General features: G+C 36.1%; 4 protein-coding genes and 1 pseudogene across 5 annotated transcripts; 2 read left to right on the top strand and 3 right to left on the bottom strand.

Annotated features, from left to right (window-relative positions):
• Nucleotides 1-253: 253 nt before the first annotated feature.
• Nucleotides 254-1,988, top strand: LOC140808987 (dynein light chain 1, cytoplasmic). The gene is made up of 2 exons (XM_073166413.1): nt 254-591; nt 1,281-1,988. Exons 1-2 carry the CDS (start codon nt 310-312, stop codon nt 1,446-1,448), a joined length of 450 nt encoding a protein of 149 aa, XP_073022514.1. The 5' UTR covers nt 254-309; the 3' UTR covers nt 1,449-1,988.
• On the top strand, nt 1,978-3,223 carry LOC140808981 (F-box protein SKIP28-like). Its single transcript, XM_073166405.1, has 2 exons — nt 1,978-2,310; nt 2,587-3,223. Exons 1-2 carry the CDS (start codon nt 1,978-1,980, stop codon nt 3,145-3,147), a joined length of 894 nt encoding a protein of 297 aa, XP_073022506.1. The 3' UTR covers nt 3,148-3,223.
• Nucleotides 3,224-3,742: 519 nt separating this feature from the next.
• Nucleotides 3,743-9,481, bottom strand: LOC140808974 (glucan endo-1,3-beta-glucosidase 3-like). 2 transcript variants are annotated; one of them, XM_073166393.1, is made up of 5 exons: nt 9,204-9,481; nt 7,561-7,673; nt 4,233-5,486; nt 4,083-4,110; nt 3,743-3,994 (listed from the first exon to the last, which is right to left on the bottom strand). In XM_073166393.1, the coding sequence occupies exons 1-5, from the start codon at nt 9,260-9,262 to the stop codon at nt 3,841-3,843; spliced, it is 1,608 nt and encodes a 535-aa protein (XP_073022494.1). In that variant the 5' UTR covers nt 9,263-9,481; the 3' UTR covers nt 3,743-3,840. The 2 variants fall into 2 exon arrangements, with proteins under 2 accessions (XP_073022494.1, XP_073022493.1); XM_073166392.1 differs by lacking the exon at nt 9,204-9,481 and having other exon boundaries at nt 7,561-8,531.
• A 1,422-nt stretch (nt 9,482-10,903) lies between these two features.
• Nucleotides 10,904-11,773, bottom strand: LOC140810525 (plant UBX domain-containing protein 2-like). The gene has a single exon (XM_073168361.1). It carries the CDS (start codon nt 11,771-11,773, stop codon nt 10,904-10,906), a length of 870 nt encoding a protein of 289 aa, XP_073024462.1.
• Nucleotides 11,774-13,947: 2,174 nt separating this feature from the next.
• Nucleotides 13,948-16,120, bottom strand: LOC140808973 (probable inactive receptor kinase At1g48480; annotated as a pseudogene).
• Nucleotides 16,121-17,574: the final 1,454 nt, after the last annotated feature.

The raw sequence follows: 17,574 nt of genomic DNA on the forward strand, positions 1-17,574 counted from the left end.
TTTTTAGTGACGTTGATATCTGTTGTTTTTTGGAGATTAAAACATGTTCGTGCTAACGTGATAGTCAACAAACTACAAACTAAGCTGGTCAAGTAAATTACATTAATAAACTATGTTTGAATTCGTTCAAAAAAAATATTGATACTAATCTAATCAAAGAAAAATAGGTGGATAAATTTTGTGCAAACTCGTTCAAAAAATTTATCGATAAGATGAATTTAACTGTTGGTCATTTGTCTAATCACTCACATGTTCTACCCATTGGGAGCACAAGCAGACACTTTTATTTTGCCATACATCACAAGATACATGTATAAAACCACAATAAATGGAGAAAGCAGCTGCACAGTGAGTGAGATGGAGGGAGCAGAGGTGGAATTAGAAAGAAGAAGCAGATTCTTGAACAGTTTGATTCAGAAGAAAAAAGGCATTGATCAGAAACAGCAAAATGCGTGCATGAATATACGCCTGAGGGCTTCGGACATGCCCATATCTTTGCAAAATCACGCCTTTAAAACAGCAAGAAATAATCTTGAATCCATGCCTTCAGGAAAGCCTGATAGTAAACGCCTCGCCCTTGCACTCAAGAAGGTGATGATACACTTCTCTTTTCCTTGCTGATGCGTTAAAAATGGATGCCATCAATTTTTGAAGATTATTTTACTTTTTGGAGCAAAGGGAGTTCGATAAAATTCCTCTGTTGGCTTTCTCAATTAAGACCTGGTCCAAAGGAGAGTGGTGTGTATTGTTTACAGTTTTACATAGTACAGGAAGCGTTTCTTGAATTAATGGAATTTGTTACTTGTATGTGTTTGTTCGTTTTCCGTTGGTTTCTTGATCCATATAGTTATGGAATCAATTTTCTTGAACACAAAAAATTGATGAAAATATAGTTCAATTAACACCCAGATGAACTGGGTTTACGTTTTTGAGTCAAAATTAATTTTCGAGCACGAATAGTTAGTCCCTAATTATTGTTCAATTTCTCACCTTTTTTTTTCAGCCTCCGTCCTTCTTTGGCACGTGAAATTTCTGTAATCAGACTAATATCTAATCGATTGAAGAAGTAATAATATGAAAACATTAATCTTGCAAGTTCTACCATTTAAGTCTGTGATGGCACCCCAGAAACAAACTTCAATCTTTGAGTGCTCGGGGTTCAATTGTAAATTTCAACTAACCTGATCTCTATCTTGAATTTTTTGAACATCAATCGAGCTGTCTTATGCTTAATTCATGCGACAAGCTAGCTTACATAATGAGCTTGTGCGGGTTTGCAGGATTTTGACTCTACATATGGTCCAGCTTGGCATTGCATCGTCGGAACGAGCTTTGGTTCATATGTGACGCATTCCTTGGGAGGATTTTTGTATTTCTCAATAGATAAATTCTATGTTCTTCTCTTCAAGACTGCTGTGGAGCCTTTGGACATCGACGCACGAAGATGAATTGTTCATTCCCGACTCGTTTTTTTACGATTCTTGAAACTTGAGAATCATACAGATTGATACATGATGTCTTCCATGGAAGAAACGAATTTGCACCTTGATTTTTTGTGTATTAATTGGCATATTAATCTTGTATTTATTGTTTCTGGTGAACATTCGTTCGAGAATTTGCTCAATGAGATGCTTGCGTTGAATATTAGCATCAAGCTCCTCCTGTAGGGGCATTTTCTCATTTGCTCTATACAAATTGAAGGGTACGCAAGTAACTTCGACCAAGAAAATGAAGGGTCTGATTTTCTTGTTACTAATGGATAATACAGGTTTTAATATGCCGCCATACTCCCATCCACAATCGCTACATCCCATATAAATCTATGAAACTTCCACGATAATATCTTGCGTTCAACTTCCCCTGTCATCTTCGTTCTGTTCCTAATACTTGCTTAAATTCCTTTTGTGGAATCAAATCTTTGAATTCAACCCCTAATAAATTTCCAATCAAGCAACCAAGAACCCAGAAATCATACGAATGGAAGAGAACATTGGACAGAGCAATTGTTTAGAACAAAGATCATCCCCCCATGAAGCAATCTTCTTTGTTTTAACTTATCTTCCTCTGTTTGAACTTTTGTCCATGTCCCAAGTCTGCAGATCACTTGGAGATGCCATAAACAACGACATATTACCATGGATGCAACTCGTTGTGGACCGGCCTTTGAATTTTCGTATTTCAGATGACATTCTTATGAGAATAGCGTTGAAAGCGAAAGGACGGTTGCAAGTTCTGGCTCTATTGAACTGCGTGAAGATTACAGATGATGGGTTGTTGAGGGTTGTGGCACAAAATTCTTGTATCAGCAAGGTTTAGCCTTTGGTCCGGAGTTATTTTATATGTTGTCTCCATTATTGATTTCATAAGGCTTGTCTTTCTCATTATTTAGCTTTAGTCTCATGTCAACACATCACCGAATGCATGAAACATGAAGTGATTTTACCCAAACATAGATTTTTCAACTATTTTTCGTGTGCTATTAATTTATTTTGAAGGGATTGAATCCTTAACCTTCCCCTTCTATATTTTATATCATATGCTCCTTATACATATATTTTTGTATCACTCAAAAGTTTATTTTTGCAGCTTTATGTACCATCCTGCACAAACTTATCAACAGAAGGAATCATCACAGCAATAAGATTCCTCACACAAACAAATCCCAATCTAAACTGCCTCAGAATCAATGGCATCTATGACATCAAGAAACAAGAACTCAAAACTCTTCAAGAGCTAATCAACCCAAACCTTAAATCGAGACCAAACCAATCGAAGATCTTTTATCACAAGAAACTCCCCACCCTTTTGCACGAAGATACTGATCATTCAATCGATGTGGAAGTATGTCCAATATGCGATGAAGTAAGAATGGTTTTCGACTGCCCTCGACTCGTCTGTGGGAAGAAATGTCGGGGATGTGATCTTTGCATTCCGAGATGCAAAGAATGCGGAATTTGCTTCAACGGTATTGATGAACTGGAAGAAGCAGCTTGTGTGGATTCTTTGTGCTTGGATTGTTGGCTCAAGCTTCCAAAATGTAGTTTTTGTAATAAGCCATATTGTAATGAACATGCTGGCTCACAGCTGACGCTTGTGGGTTCCGAAGGATTTGTTTGTGGTTCTTGCCATTCGAATTTTATCTTGTAAGGATTTGCATGTGGTTCTTGCCGTTCGAATTTTATCTTATAAAACTGCTGAATAAACTCTTTTATATGTTTGTTTTTTTACATTGTTTTATTACAAGGGTATGATTAGTAGTAAAGTCTGATTATAACTTGCATGATATGAACTCGAATTTGGCCAAGCATAGAACATGCGAGTCTATTCTGTGATCAAGTAGCAAAGGATCGGCTACTATCATTTATTTCGATAAGAACTACAAGTGTTCAACTATCAGTGCAACGTACTCCCATCATCGTTGACTTGGTTATCAAGGGAAAGATCCTACATACAATGCCATTATCGAATCTTAAATTTAAATCATATCGTTTTCGACAGAGCATAAGGAGATATCACGATCCAAAAATATATGCAAAAGCATCATCCTTATATTTAGAGAAAGTTCAACGAGAACTTACATTACATTTGAACCAAGAGATAGTTGCATCAATCAATTTAAATGAACAACTTGAATTGTTTGCACAAATTAAGGAATCAGTTGACTTTTACTTGTCATCCAACCATTTCCCACTCGATGTTGCCCACCTGTTGCCCACCCTTAAATTCGCGGAGTGAACAAAAATGGGTGAGCTGTTACTGTCAAATGAAGACAAAACCAACTGTCTCTAGGCAATAATTAAGTTGAACTACAAAAATACCATGACAGGATTCTAAATACCACTACAAATATACGGCACACCAGAGTACAAAGCAAACGGTTATAACACGAATATAAATATTTTCTTGACGAAAATGTTGTGAATGGCAACCAGATGCCGTGGAATTGGTAGGAACAAGAGCGGTGCCATTCACAAAGGTTCCATTTCTTCCGCCGCTGCAAGAAAAAGATTGACATGTTGAGAAAAAACTCAGTAGAAGCATATCACATTTGGCATTTCTTTGGAGGAAGAATCATTTTATACCTTCCCGGATAAATGCAAGAGCCATGGCCTGCACCAGAAAACATATACAAAAAATCAGTGTCAATAGTAACTAACTAACGGGAATTTATTCGTGTTTTTATCAATATAATATGTTGAAGTTTAACATGAGAAAAAGTTTTGGTCGCATACTTGGATTAGTGGTAGAGATGATGGCTACTCCATTGAAGTTACATGTTCCATCAGTCATAGCCATTCTGTGATAATACGCATTGAAAGCATATGATGCATGCCCCACAACTGTATCTGGTTCATAGCATGGTTGCCCTTGCACAAGAATAGAGCAATCAACTTTTCCAGGACCACAAGCCCAATCTAACGCTGCCTGTATCATCTTCGGATCAGCACCTTCCTTTGCAACACAAAATGTCTGATTCGTAGTATCATTTGCCAAAACTGTTCCCGAACCGGTCAAGTGGAGAGCATAAACAGGAACCCCATTTCCATCGAAGAGCCCCCAGTTTTTCTCCGAAATTGGCCCAGCTCGAAGATCTTCATTGTAAAGTTCATAAATGTACGAGCTAACTGCAATCCCAGGATGCTTTGGGGTACCCGTCGAGTTAAGAACATGTCTGATGAGGTTACTGTTGTAAGTATTGGCATTTTCGAGAGTGGCATCTGGCTCAGAAGAGTCGCCTTTGGAAGGCCAACCAGTTTCAGTCACTACAATTGGGATGTTCGTAAAGTTTTGATAAGACATCGCAAAATATGCTGCATCAACAACTGCATCAAAGACATTGGTGTAATGTAAAAGTGTGTTAGGATCTACGGCTTCCTTGGTAGGAGAAAGAGGACGAAACAGAGCATAATCCAATGGAATCACACCATTGGATTGCATGTAATCATAATATGGATAAACATTAAGCATAAGATACGATCCTGACGACTGTAGAAACTTCAGCAATGGGACCATGACAGGGTCCCAGCTACGGTTAAAGAAAGCTTGGGAGGGAGGAAATGAATCGAGGATTATAGAAGAAGAATGTGGAGTAGAAACTTTGATTTGGGAATCAAGATTAGAGGCTACAAGTGCAGAGTAGATAAATTTAATGGCAGAGACTAGGATTGGAGCTGAATTTGGTAGAGTGGAAAGGACTTCAGATCCAACAGCTATTCCAGTGATATTGGTGGCAGGGACATGTGCAAGAACATTGCGAGAAACCCAATTTGCTGCACTGGCGTTAGATTGCCCAATGCCTAAAAGCTCGTCATTGGGCACGGATATGGTGACCCGAATTCCAGTGTTCGCAAGTGCCAGTAGCATGGCTCGGTCAGCATCATAAAGCCTGATGTGGCGGATTTGCTGAACCTTCAAAAGGGCCACCACTTGAGTTGGATTTGGCATGTCAGATAGCGCTGTGCCGATATTCACGCCAATGAAAGCCCCTGAAGATAAGAAATAAAGACATAACGAACTTGGCTAGAGACAAAGACAATGGACTAAAATAATCAACTGAGGGAAGTGCTGGCGGAAAAAGGAAAAGCTAGCAATCTCCCCATCCATAGCACTGCACAATTTTCCTGTAGTCGAGTATATTTTTCTAAGAAAACATCAGTGGTAAATGTGATTTGACCACCATGTTTGAAAAAATCTTTATTTTTTAAGTTTCAACCCTTTGGTCGAGATATTGATTCCGTCACTGGAGGCAAGCGTGGAACCAGTTTATCTTGAATCTTGAGTTGAGCTTGAAAGTATAAGATTTGAGATGTTTCAAATGATCAGCCAATTTGAGTTGGAAAAAGTACCACAGCATAAAATACCAAAAAACTTGCCTTGAGATGCAATATCATTAAGCAGATCATTCAAATTCTTTTCAAAACAGATGTATATGCTATCAGTCCCATGAATAAGACCATACATTCTTTATTGTACATTAAATATATATGAAGGGAAATAGAAAATTCAAGAAAAAATTATTTTGTCAAGTAAAAAACTTTGCAAGTGTGGTAAGAATTTATTCACTAACAAAAAATAATGATTAAAAAGACAAGATTGCAGCATCTAAGGCCGAGCTCGATGCTTAATTACAAACAAGTTGGAATTACGGAAATGCAATTTTAATGACAGAACCAGTGCGCCAGAGTAGAAGAACAGAGGAAGAAACAACATCCGGAAATCTATTATCCATCTCGTAATATCAACAATTATCACAGCCAACATTTTCCAAGAAAACTCCGAGTCAATTCATTCTAATGCATAAGATTAGAATGGTTAAAAGGACTCAAGGCTGAAACTAGAAATCTCTTCCAAACTGCATTTCTTCACAGAAACATACTTAGCACACAATGACACCATCTTCTTCATATATGGCACAGACAAAGTGTCCAAGATATATCCTCCGATTAAAGCAATGTGTTCTTATATCCGCGATCAACTTTAAGACATAAACTAGCTGGTGCTTTATCCATGGTGTAAAATACTCGATTCAATTGATTTCTTTAACTGATTTTTCATCAAATAAATGACTTGTATCCTTGAGATTTTTCACGAAACTGGTCATGTCATTATCGACCAATCTTCAAACTCACATAATGTTCTCACTCCAATTGCGGGCAGTGATATAATTTTGCACAAGAAACTTCATAACCCCTAGAAAGTTCACCACACTAGGATCAAGCATGCCATCCTTTTCAGAAGGAAAAATGCAAAATATTAACAGACATTTGCTATGAAATTTCAACAAATATCATGGGCAACATCCCAGATTGCCTCACTATTTTGATACTTCAATTATTGCCGCAGTATGTGTACAAAAAAAAGATACATGAAAGCACCTGCACTGCTGTACAGGAAAGAAACATCAAACATATGGACGTATCCCATGTGCATAAAATGAAACACAAATGCAGATTCATCTATTAAAATATGGAACTGCACTGTCAGCGATTTGTCACTTGCTGACATATGAGCTTTTAATATATAAAAAAATGACAAAATGACTCCGAAACTGACATGAATAGGATCGAACTGGGAGAAATAATTCTGCCCAAATTTATTTAAAGCTATAATGCACTTTATATGTCTAAACAGAAAACAATCTGAGCTGTTTAGCAATAGAAAAAAAAAATTCAAATCTGACCAGGACACATTGGAGGTTTTTATTCGAGAAAAATGTCCATAGAAAAAGTAAACTTTTCCAAGAAATTCCACATGTACAAATTTCTATAATTAGCAGTGCATAAATGCACAATACCCTAATAGAGTCATAAATAAACTAACTGTAGCGTAACTCCCACCAAAATCATACTAAACTAAAGTTAGTTAAATGAATACAGGACAATATTTCTCAGAACAAAAATGCCAAACGACAACCAATGACTAAGGAATAAGAGTGGCATTCAAGGATAAGCGATACGCAAAGGACAAGAGAACTAAAAAATCAGCAAAACGAAACCAAATGAAGGAAAAAAACATAGAACGCAGTTTACGCAAGCAAGTTAAGAAAGAAAAAGCACAAACCTTCATCAGCAGAAGAAGCAGAAAACAGAAAGAGAAGAACAAGAAGCAATAAACCCATGAACCGCTTCCCCGTAGTTCTTCCTCTTGAACTCCAAAAATCGAATCTTTTACCCCTATCACAAGACCCCAAAGAGAACGGCACCAAGAAAATAGCTTTAGACAAAGAAAAAGCAAGGGGGAGTGGCATGCTTTTGAGGAAGGAAATCGCAATGCCAACACCCAAGCTTGGTACACTTAATTACAGAGTGAGTGTGAAGTGTAACAACACACATTTATTCTGAAGTTACTGTATTCGTACCATTTTGAGTATAACATTACATACGTACACAAAAACAAGAGGAGTTAAAATACCACAAAAACAAGAGGGAGTTGGGTGTGTCAGAAATCCGACGGTCAAGATTATTTTTTTTCCTTTTCTTTATGTGTTTGGTTGATGATTCGTAACATCGACGATGACGAATGAAGGTTCGGACTTGGACTGAAAAAATTATGATTTTGACCCCGTGGGGTTCCATATATCAGCGTGACGGGTTGGGGAGTGGGAGTAAGATTTCGCGAGACACGAGGTTGCGGGGATGTGAATAAAGATAGCTGGATTCCATTCACTCGTCATCTGTCATGCCCCGCAAACCAAACTAGCTCCACTTGCATGCACTCACCTTCATCAGATCCTAATTTCATTGTACCCCTTCATTTCTTCAAAATTCAAATCATTGCCCAATCCCAGAACTCTCTCTCGACCATGAAGTTATTTTTCTTAAACAATGTCAAGCTGGCCTTTTTTCCGAATCGCTTGTTGGCCAAAAATCTGAAAGATCTAATTAATCGATATATTAATACAAAAACCTCTTTATTCGTATTACAATTTAGATTTGTTACACCCGCATTGATCATCAAAATAATTGAAAACCGTGGAGTTAAAAATATCGGAAGACCAAAAAAAAGGATGATCTTGGTTTCTTAAACGGAGAAATTTGTAGAGATTACAACGGGGGGACGGCTGAATCGGGCACAAGGGGCTCCATTTGTTCGAGGAGTTCATCGCAGAGACCTGTGAACACGATGGCGTCTGTCTCGATGGGTCTGAACTTGACAAGGACCGCAGGAACCAAATCTTCATCTTCAAGTGTAACGGTTCTCTCTCCTGCCGGCGAAAAATGTGGTATTACCCGCCGTTTAACCAAAACTGGGTGTAGCAGCTCGAATTCTAAGCTTGGTTCTTTCAGTGCAGAGCTCACAAACTAGTGTAAAAACAAATGTCGGTAATATAAGATAACGTATATTACAAGCAGACAACAAATAGTGCAACCACGTGTTGTTTGTTTATTAACCGAAATAAATTTGCGAAAGGCAATACCTTCATCTTAGAACAACCAGACTTGATAATTTGAGGTCAAAATCATACATCACGCTCCTATTTATTTTCGTCTATAAAATCAACAGGTATTATTACAACATTAATTACAAGAATACAGTGATTTCAGATATAGGCCTGTGAGTTAATCATATCAAACTAAATTTTATATACCCGGAAAGTTCAAACATCTCATAAAGAAATTCATGTGTAGGGAATAACAGATTCGAAAACCAAGAATTAACTTTTAAGATTCATGTACATAACACGACAATATCAGAGGACTAACCTCATACAGAGCGCCAGTAAGTTCTGATGGAGAAAAAATGGCTTGAAGTACCACTCCATCAGGAAATTGTATTCTAATGACAGTTCTCTTATACCGTCTTTTTGCGGCTTTTGCCTGCTTTTCCCTGTATGATTTAGGGATCAAAAGCTTTGAATCTTCCAATTTCTTCTTCCGCATCTCTGCTTCCCTTTTCAATTCCAAAGCCGAAAGGTTGTAAAATGAATCAGGGAGCTCAATTTCTGCGGCTACACTCTCAGGGACAGAAAAGAACACTCGGACCTAATTACATAATAACACAGAGAACTGGTAAGAGCAGATTTCTTAAAGTTGTGTGACATATTACCGGAGACAAGGGAAGAGAAATTACCGATGCAATATCATGCAGCCAGTTATAGAAGAATAAAGTTGGAAACATCCTAAATTTAGCTCTAAAATTAAAATTTAATAAGCACTTAAAGATTCATCCATCTCAGTAATGAGAACTCTTTCCTCAAAAGCATGAATAAAGAAGAGACTAATGTCTTAATGTGACATAAATTGATGCTGCCATATGTTTGACCAGATAAGGTTTTTAATACAATCCGAACTATGGATATTCATAGAAATATAAAGCAACCAAAACCATGCAAATGATTTTAACATAGGAAAAGCTTTCTAATTAGTATTCAATGAAAGAAGATTCCGAACAGATGATCAAGATCCATTTAAATTAGATAGTGTCATTGATTATTCGACTAAGTATACATGCATATATTTTTGATACAATAGCATCTAATCCACCTGGTGCCACATCAATAGGTAGCATTAGGACCATTAAAAAGCAAAACATGTTTAATACAATAACAAGCAAACATGTAACTCGACACAGAAGCCAATTGAAGTTGTAGCATCTTGTTCTTAGCTACAATTCATTCAACTGATGATAATTATTAACAATATAGTGCATTTAAATTAAATAATTCATGTTAACGTGCTGTGTATGAGCATGAGAGTTTGTTTGCCATTAGCTTATTGTAACAAGAACCCGTAAAATTCACTTGCTGCAAAATTCACTAATAGCAAGTGAATCTTATGATAGTAGAAAAGATGTTTCTTTCAGATAGCAGGCATCAAAATATAAGTATTTTTTCCCGAGTCAGCAAACAAGAGAGAAAAATTTCAAAGAAAATGCAGCTCATTCAATCCCTTCAGAAGCTGCTATTCCATCCCTTCAGAAGCTTTTCTTTCAGTTCTTACTAGGTCATCCAATAAAGTTTATCAAATGATGCTCTTAGGTATATGTATGTATCACATAATCTGCTCTTCTTTCATAGCTTCTGAGTGAAACCATACGATCCTCCTAAATGCTAAAAAGATTATGAACGATGCAACTGAAATCAAGATCTTGTCTGTTTGTTGATAAATTATCGATATCTACATGCATATACACTCCATATAACACAAAGGATTGCCAACTTCTGATAAACAACAAGTTAGATTTCCTTCGCTATTGCATTCTTCATCTGTCTGTATAAGTGAGCACTATCAGTAATTCCCGGGCTTGCACAGTTACGATCCTTAACAACGATCACAAAGAAAAAGACACAAAATTCTCATGATATATGCTGTACCGAAAAGCAAAGGCAGCTGACACAATATTTTACAAAATAAATTAAGCAAATGTCATTAAAATGTGAAACATAATACATGATCAATTGGAGTTACACCTGTCTATCGACCTTCTGCGGCTGAAGGTCTTCCTCGATCTTAGCAGAAGCAGTGGATGGTAACTCCTCATCCTTCTTAGGATCCAGCAAAGATATAGCTTTCTTGACTAAACCAAGCTGATACTCGGAAGGAACTTCCATCGTAAGCCACGTCTCCTCACCTTCTTCTTTCAACTCAAACCCAATGCATTCCAACAATTCAATCCCTCCCGGAACATCCCCTATCGCCTCCTTTATCTTAGGATTCCCCAACCTTATCTTCCTAAACTTTGCATTTTGCGGATCAACCACCACATTCTTGAAAAGTCTCATCACCACCTCCATCGAACTATCATTCGGCTTCCCAGATACATATGCACTCACACAATCCTGCAGCCGGGTTTCACCGCCCACCAATTCTTCGCCGCCATTCTCATTACTCAAATCTGAACCGCTCAAACAAGATTCAACATGAGCAGAAACCTCCTCTTCTGAGCTATACACTTTGCTACAAACAGGACATTCAAACACTTTCAAAGAATACCCGTGCGGATTCCTTCTCCCAGAAGTGATCAATGAATTAAATGGATCAAACCCATTACCATCCTTCTCGTCCCTATTCTCATTCGCCAATATTTCAGGCTTCTTATTCTCTAGTCTCTGCTCAGAACTATTGCTTACCTTACGTGGTAAAGGTTCAGAAATATTATTCGTCTTTTGAGGTAAAGCCTTGGAACTAGACAGAGATGATGATAAAACTTGATCGGGACCTGAAGAAGAGCCCAAAACTCTACCGTGGCCTTTGAATTTGCTAGAATTTGAAGATGAAAAAGGATTGTTGACTTTCTTCATCAAGCCCTTCATTTTATCTTTCACATCATCCATTCTCTTCCAATTTCCGGAATTTGAAAAGCGCAAAAAAAAGAAGAAGCGAAGATTCAAACGCCGAGAACCTTGAAAACGCAGCGAAATTAAAGCCGTGTGAAAGAATAATATATAGCTATTGAACAAGACTACCGGAAATTAGACAAAAAATGAGTGAATTAAATGGGATTTCAATTGAGGAAATAAATTTGAAGCAGGATATTTGCAACAAGTAATGCAATGAATCTAGCAAATCAATGATACGGGTTGAGAAAAACTTGAAAAGAGATGCTGTAAATTCAAAGGAAAATCTAAGGGAGAAAGGCCATGGAAGTTTACAGGAGACGAGGGTGGCCATGGAATTAGCTGTTAGCGCGTTTAACAAATGCGATTTTCTCAACTTCTCTTGACATCAGTAATTAGTAATTATTTTTAGCTATAAACTAAGTCCAGTCTATTATACATCAATTTTAGACTATTGTATTACTTAGTGATTTATCCTGTGAGCATTCAATCTGACCAATCATATCGTCCTAAAATTTGTGTAAAACAGTCTCACGGGTCATATTTTGTTAGACATATATCTTGTTTGGATCATCCATAAAACAATATTATTTTTTATGTTAAGACTATTATTTTTATTGTGAATATCGGTAGGATTGACTCGTCTCACAAATAAAGATTCGTGAGACCGTCTTATAAGAGACCTAATAATAATAATAATAATAATAATAATGATAATAATAATAATAATTTGCAGTTCTAGTTTTCATTCATAAATCTTGAACTTGAAAATTGCTACTTAAACGGCAGCCAAGCTTCATTTTGTTTGATTAATTGTATAAACTGGAGTGGAAATTAATTGACCCAATTATTTACAATATCATTCATTTAAGTAAATTTTTGTATACACAAATTTATCAATTTTGTTTTTCACAATATTTCTAATAAAAAATAAACAAGACTATTATGTGTACCTGGAAAAAAATTAGATAAATTTTTAAAATTTTGATAAATTTAATTTCACACAATTTTCTTTATATATGTGTTTATCGATTTTAAAAATATATAAATATATTAATCAATCACATACATTATATATTTATATAATAATTTTGAGTTTTTTTAGTTATAACCATAGATTATTAAATATATTTTAAATAATTAAATATAAAATGTTATATAATAATTAATATAAACAAAAATTTATTTATTAAAAATAATTAGTATTATTTTCAATTTATGGATCAATAAAATATTATATTTTCTTATAACGTAGTGTAATTAAATTTTTAAAAAATAGAATTTAAATTTCGCTAGATTTTGTGATCATAACTCAAAAAATAAAATGAATAATGTTCATATATTTGATTTTAAAATATTATTAGTAATAGCAAAGATATGTTTTTAAAAGTCCAAAGAAATAGAAAATTATGGGAAGAAGAAAAGAATGAAGTCAAAAACTTATATGAGACGATATCACGGGTCGTATTTTGTGAGACGGATATTTTATTTGAGTCATTCATAAAAAAATATTACTTTTTATGCTAAAAATATTACTTTTTATTGTGAATATCGGTATGGTTGACCCGTGTCACAGATAAAGATTCATGAGACCGTTTCACAATAGATCTACTTATGAATGAATTAAATATTATTTGCATATATATTATTTTAATATCACAAACACTCTTATGAGACGGTCTCACGGATCGATTTTGTGGGTCGAATATCTTATTTGAGTCATTTATGAAAAATTATTATTTTTTATGCAAAGACTATTACTTTTTATTGTGAATATCGGTAGTATTGACATGTCTCACAGATAAAGATTCGTTAGATCGTCTCACAAGAGACCTACTCTTTTAATATAAATGAATGTAAGTACACGAGTTTGAGATATTTCACAATTAAATTAAATATTCATTCAAATATTTAAGTTGAATAGATAATTTTTCACATTTTATAGTTGTATCTAAACTTCAATTTTTGCATTTCTATTGCTATTTTTAATATCTCTGTATTTTTGTAAAGTTTTCAAAAAGTCAAATTTGGATATCAAGTTACTTTTTTTAATTCTACAATAGTTTAAACAGAATAATACTAAACTTTTCTAAATTTCTAAATTAAATATTTTTAGACTTATAAATTTCATAAAAATCATTAAAAATATTGAAGAAATACCTGATCATTAATAAATCAATGACATACATATAAACCATGCATCTGTTATTTTTACAAGACAAAAGAACATAAACTCTAATATTCTACTTCTCGGCCACAAATTTCATCAATCCGCCGCACGACCTCAGCAATGGATGGTCTCTTCTCCGGATACCGCGACGTGCAAGAAATCGCCAAATACAAGAGCGGCACCATTTGTTCCTCGAGATTCTCGTACCGAAGCAACTCGGGATCGAACACTTCAATTGTCCACTTCTCTTCAACAACAGATTCCACCCAACTCGCCAGTTTGATCCCTTCCTTAGCCAACGCCTACTTCGGGCGATTTGCTCGTCAGAAGTTCGAGCAGTATGACCCCAAAACTATACACATCCGCAGGCTGCGTGGCATTGCGTGTGTCGATTATTTCCGGGGCTCGATAACCGTTTGTGGCGGATGCCGGAGGAACGAGTTGTGTGAGGCCAAATTCGGTGATTCGAGGGTCGTAGTAGTTTGTTAGGAAGATGTTGGATGATTTAATGTTCCCATGCGTGGTTCGGGGGCTGCTGGAGTGGAGATGTTCGATCCCACGGGCTGTACCGAGGGCGATTCTTAGCCTGATTTCCCAAGAAAGTGACTGCTTGTTGGTTCCTGATGATGAAACATGTATACATGTGATCGGGTTCTTTAAGTCCATGGTAAGTATAAAACAAGCAAGGAAATGTGAAATTTTTCTAGCGTATAGTGATATATATCGATAAATTTAAACTCAAACCTTAATTTTATAAGTGTTCGTTTGCGTTTCTGTGCTTACTCAACGGGAGAAAGATATTAGGCATGATGAAAGATTAAAGAAAAGGATTTATGGAGAAGAGAGGCTAACCATGAAGAAGAGCATTCAAGCTTCCGTTCGACATAGGCTCGTAGATGATAAGCTTCTCTTCTCTGCCATAATAATACCCTTTTACCGGCAACAAATTCTTATGAATCAATGACCCCAGTTCTTCCATTTTCGACCTGAATTCTTTCTCTGAAACACCTACGTTTTTCAACCTCTTCACAATCACCTGAAATCCAGTGTCTAAATACGCTTTATACGTTGATCCAACGTTCCCCTTTCCAAAAATCTCAGCCGAAGACCGGAACAGTTCTTGTAAAGTGAAAGTTTTCCCATCGAAAAACACGAATCCGTCATGCCCTCCATTCTTTTTGACAATTTTGAATCTCTCATTTGAAGGGCTTCGGCCTGAAAATGTACTGTTTGATCTGTTTTCTTCTGTCATTGCTATAAACTTCGGATTCCAGGGTTCGTAGCCCGATGGCTTCATCGGGGAAGGTGGTATCCTTGGGATTGTTTTTCTACTGTTGTATTTTCTCCGTAGAATGAGTACACACATAAAAATTAGAAGAAATCCAATAGCTGATCCTGTAATAATTCCGGCTACTGCTTCACCTGACATCCTGTTTTTGGCGCAAGAAACAAGAGGTCCACCACAAAGGGAAGTTCCAAGAAATGATTGAGCAGAAAATTTATGAAAACTCCGTGGAATCAACCCGATCAAACCATTAAAAGAAACGTTGAACTGTCTGAGATTACTGAGGCTATGCAAATCAGGAAGCGATCCAGTGAACTTGTTGTTTTCTAAATTCAAAGTTCTTATCTTTACTAGGCTATTAAAACCAGATGGAAGATCCCCTGAAAACTCGTTTCTTGCTAAATCCAAACGTAAAAGATTTGTCAAAGTGAAGAAACTCTCTGGAATCTCACCCGAAAAGCTGTTGCCTTGCAAGTGAAGATCAGTTAATTGAGAACATGAAGCTATATCAGAAGGAATCGGACCCGAAAGGGCGTTGTGGCGGAGGCTGAGGACTCTGAGTTCCGTCAAATTGCCAATGGTACTCGATGGCAGGTGCCCGATTAGGCCACTGCCCGGAAGACGCAGGGAAACCACACGGTTAGTCGTGTCATCACATTTTACGCCTTCCCACGTACATGGGGTGGTGTCAGCTGTGTTCCATCGAAAGGTGCGGCCACGGACGGAGGCACGTAGGCGGAGGAGGGCGATACGATCATCTGCGAGGCCTGGTAGTATGTGAGAAAAGAGGGTTAAACATAGGAAGATGAGGACGTGAATTGGTTGGCGGGGAATGTCCATTTGAGGTGAATTAGTGTAAGAATATGCAGTATTTTGTGTATTTATTATTTTGAGACATGTGAGGAGTAGTCAATGGTCGTATCAGTGTTGCATTTCGTTAAAAGCGTATCTACTGCTTTTCTAGTACTTAAGATAATTTATTGTCAACTTTATAACCAAAGGTGTAAATAATATTTAGTTGACTCGAGAAAAATTCTTAATTTGTTCGGCCTACGTAAACGGATTTAGGTATTTAAACATCGAGTAAAGTTGGTGGAGTCTCAAATTGATTGTATTGTGTTGTTCCACCGGACTTTTGACCTCAAACTCATCAAGTCAAATTTGACGCTAATACGGACCCAATATAGAATATGATAGTTACCTAATATTATTATTCCATTAGGAGAAATTTCTAATTTTAGCACGTGATGTAAATTTTCAAAAATTTAGATTTAGAAAAATGATGCTAATTTTTTTGTGAATACAACAGTATTTTCGAATGCATCTCCCGTCATGGAAGTATGTTGTAAAGTTTTGTAGTCAAGAAGGCACTAATCTCATCCAATGAAATGTTTAATTGTAATTATAATTTATCCATGCACTAATTATTTCTTATATCGATCAATCATTGCAATTTAAAATTTCTGTATTACGCTTAAAATATAACTTTTATCTATATTTATTAATTAATTATTAAAAAAGTAAAATTATGTTCATTATAAATTTATTCGGTCAAACTACATATAATTATTTATCCATTACTACATTTATTAACTAGTTATTAACAAGGTAAGAATAGACACTTCCAGAATTTTTCTTTTTATAATTTCGATGAAATTAAAAACTAAACCCTGTCCCGATGGGCGAGGAAAATCCAAATTTGAAATTTGGAGTAATATGAACCCGTTATGTGAAATGTGGTGCAATAGAATTGCCAATTCAAGCCAGTTTCTGTCGTCAAGAATCATATAAAGAAGGCAAGAATACCAGAACTAAAAGTCGCTACCAAATTACAAAGAAAAACAAACAAAGCGCATAATGCAACTCATGAAACGTCGCCAGTCACAAGTCACGACTTTCAGATGAAGATGACTTTGGTCGATACTTTTTTCCAGTTGCTTCTGTCAAAAGAATTGAATTATTAATTTTTTTTTAAAAAACAGACATTTGGGCATGGCAGCAAAGACGACATGGGATCGATGCCAGAGCATGGACTGTATTTTTAATTTCATTAATCAATTTATACGATATAATTTGAATTACTATAATATGAATATGGATGATTTATTTTATTTTATTTACATATAAAAAAAGCCATATACAGGTAACTAATATATTTGAGTGGATAGGAATTAATGTGTGAAGAAGTATGTCACAGGAGTTGGTGCAAATGTGTGCTTGTTAAAGATATCTGCATGCACGCTGCTGATATATAATGTACGAGCTGCTTCGAAGATGAATCCGGACAGCAAGAAAATCACCGAAGTGTCACAGCACAGCGTGTGATTGTCTGACAACAAATTG

The sequence above is a fragment of the Primulina eburnea genome, chromosome 13, assembly GCF_022965805.1.
Source record: "Primulina eburnea isolate SZY01 chromosome 13, ASM2296580v1, whole genome shotgun sequence".
Classification (NCBI taxonomy): Eukaryota; Viridiplantae; Streptophyta; class Magnoliopsida; order Lamiales; family Gesneriaceae; genus Primulina; species Primulina eburnea.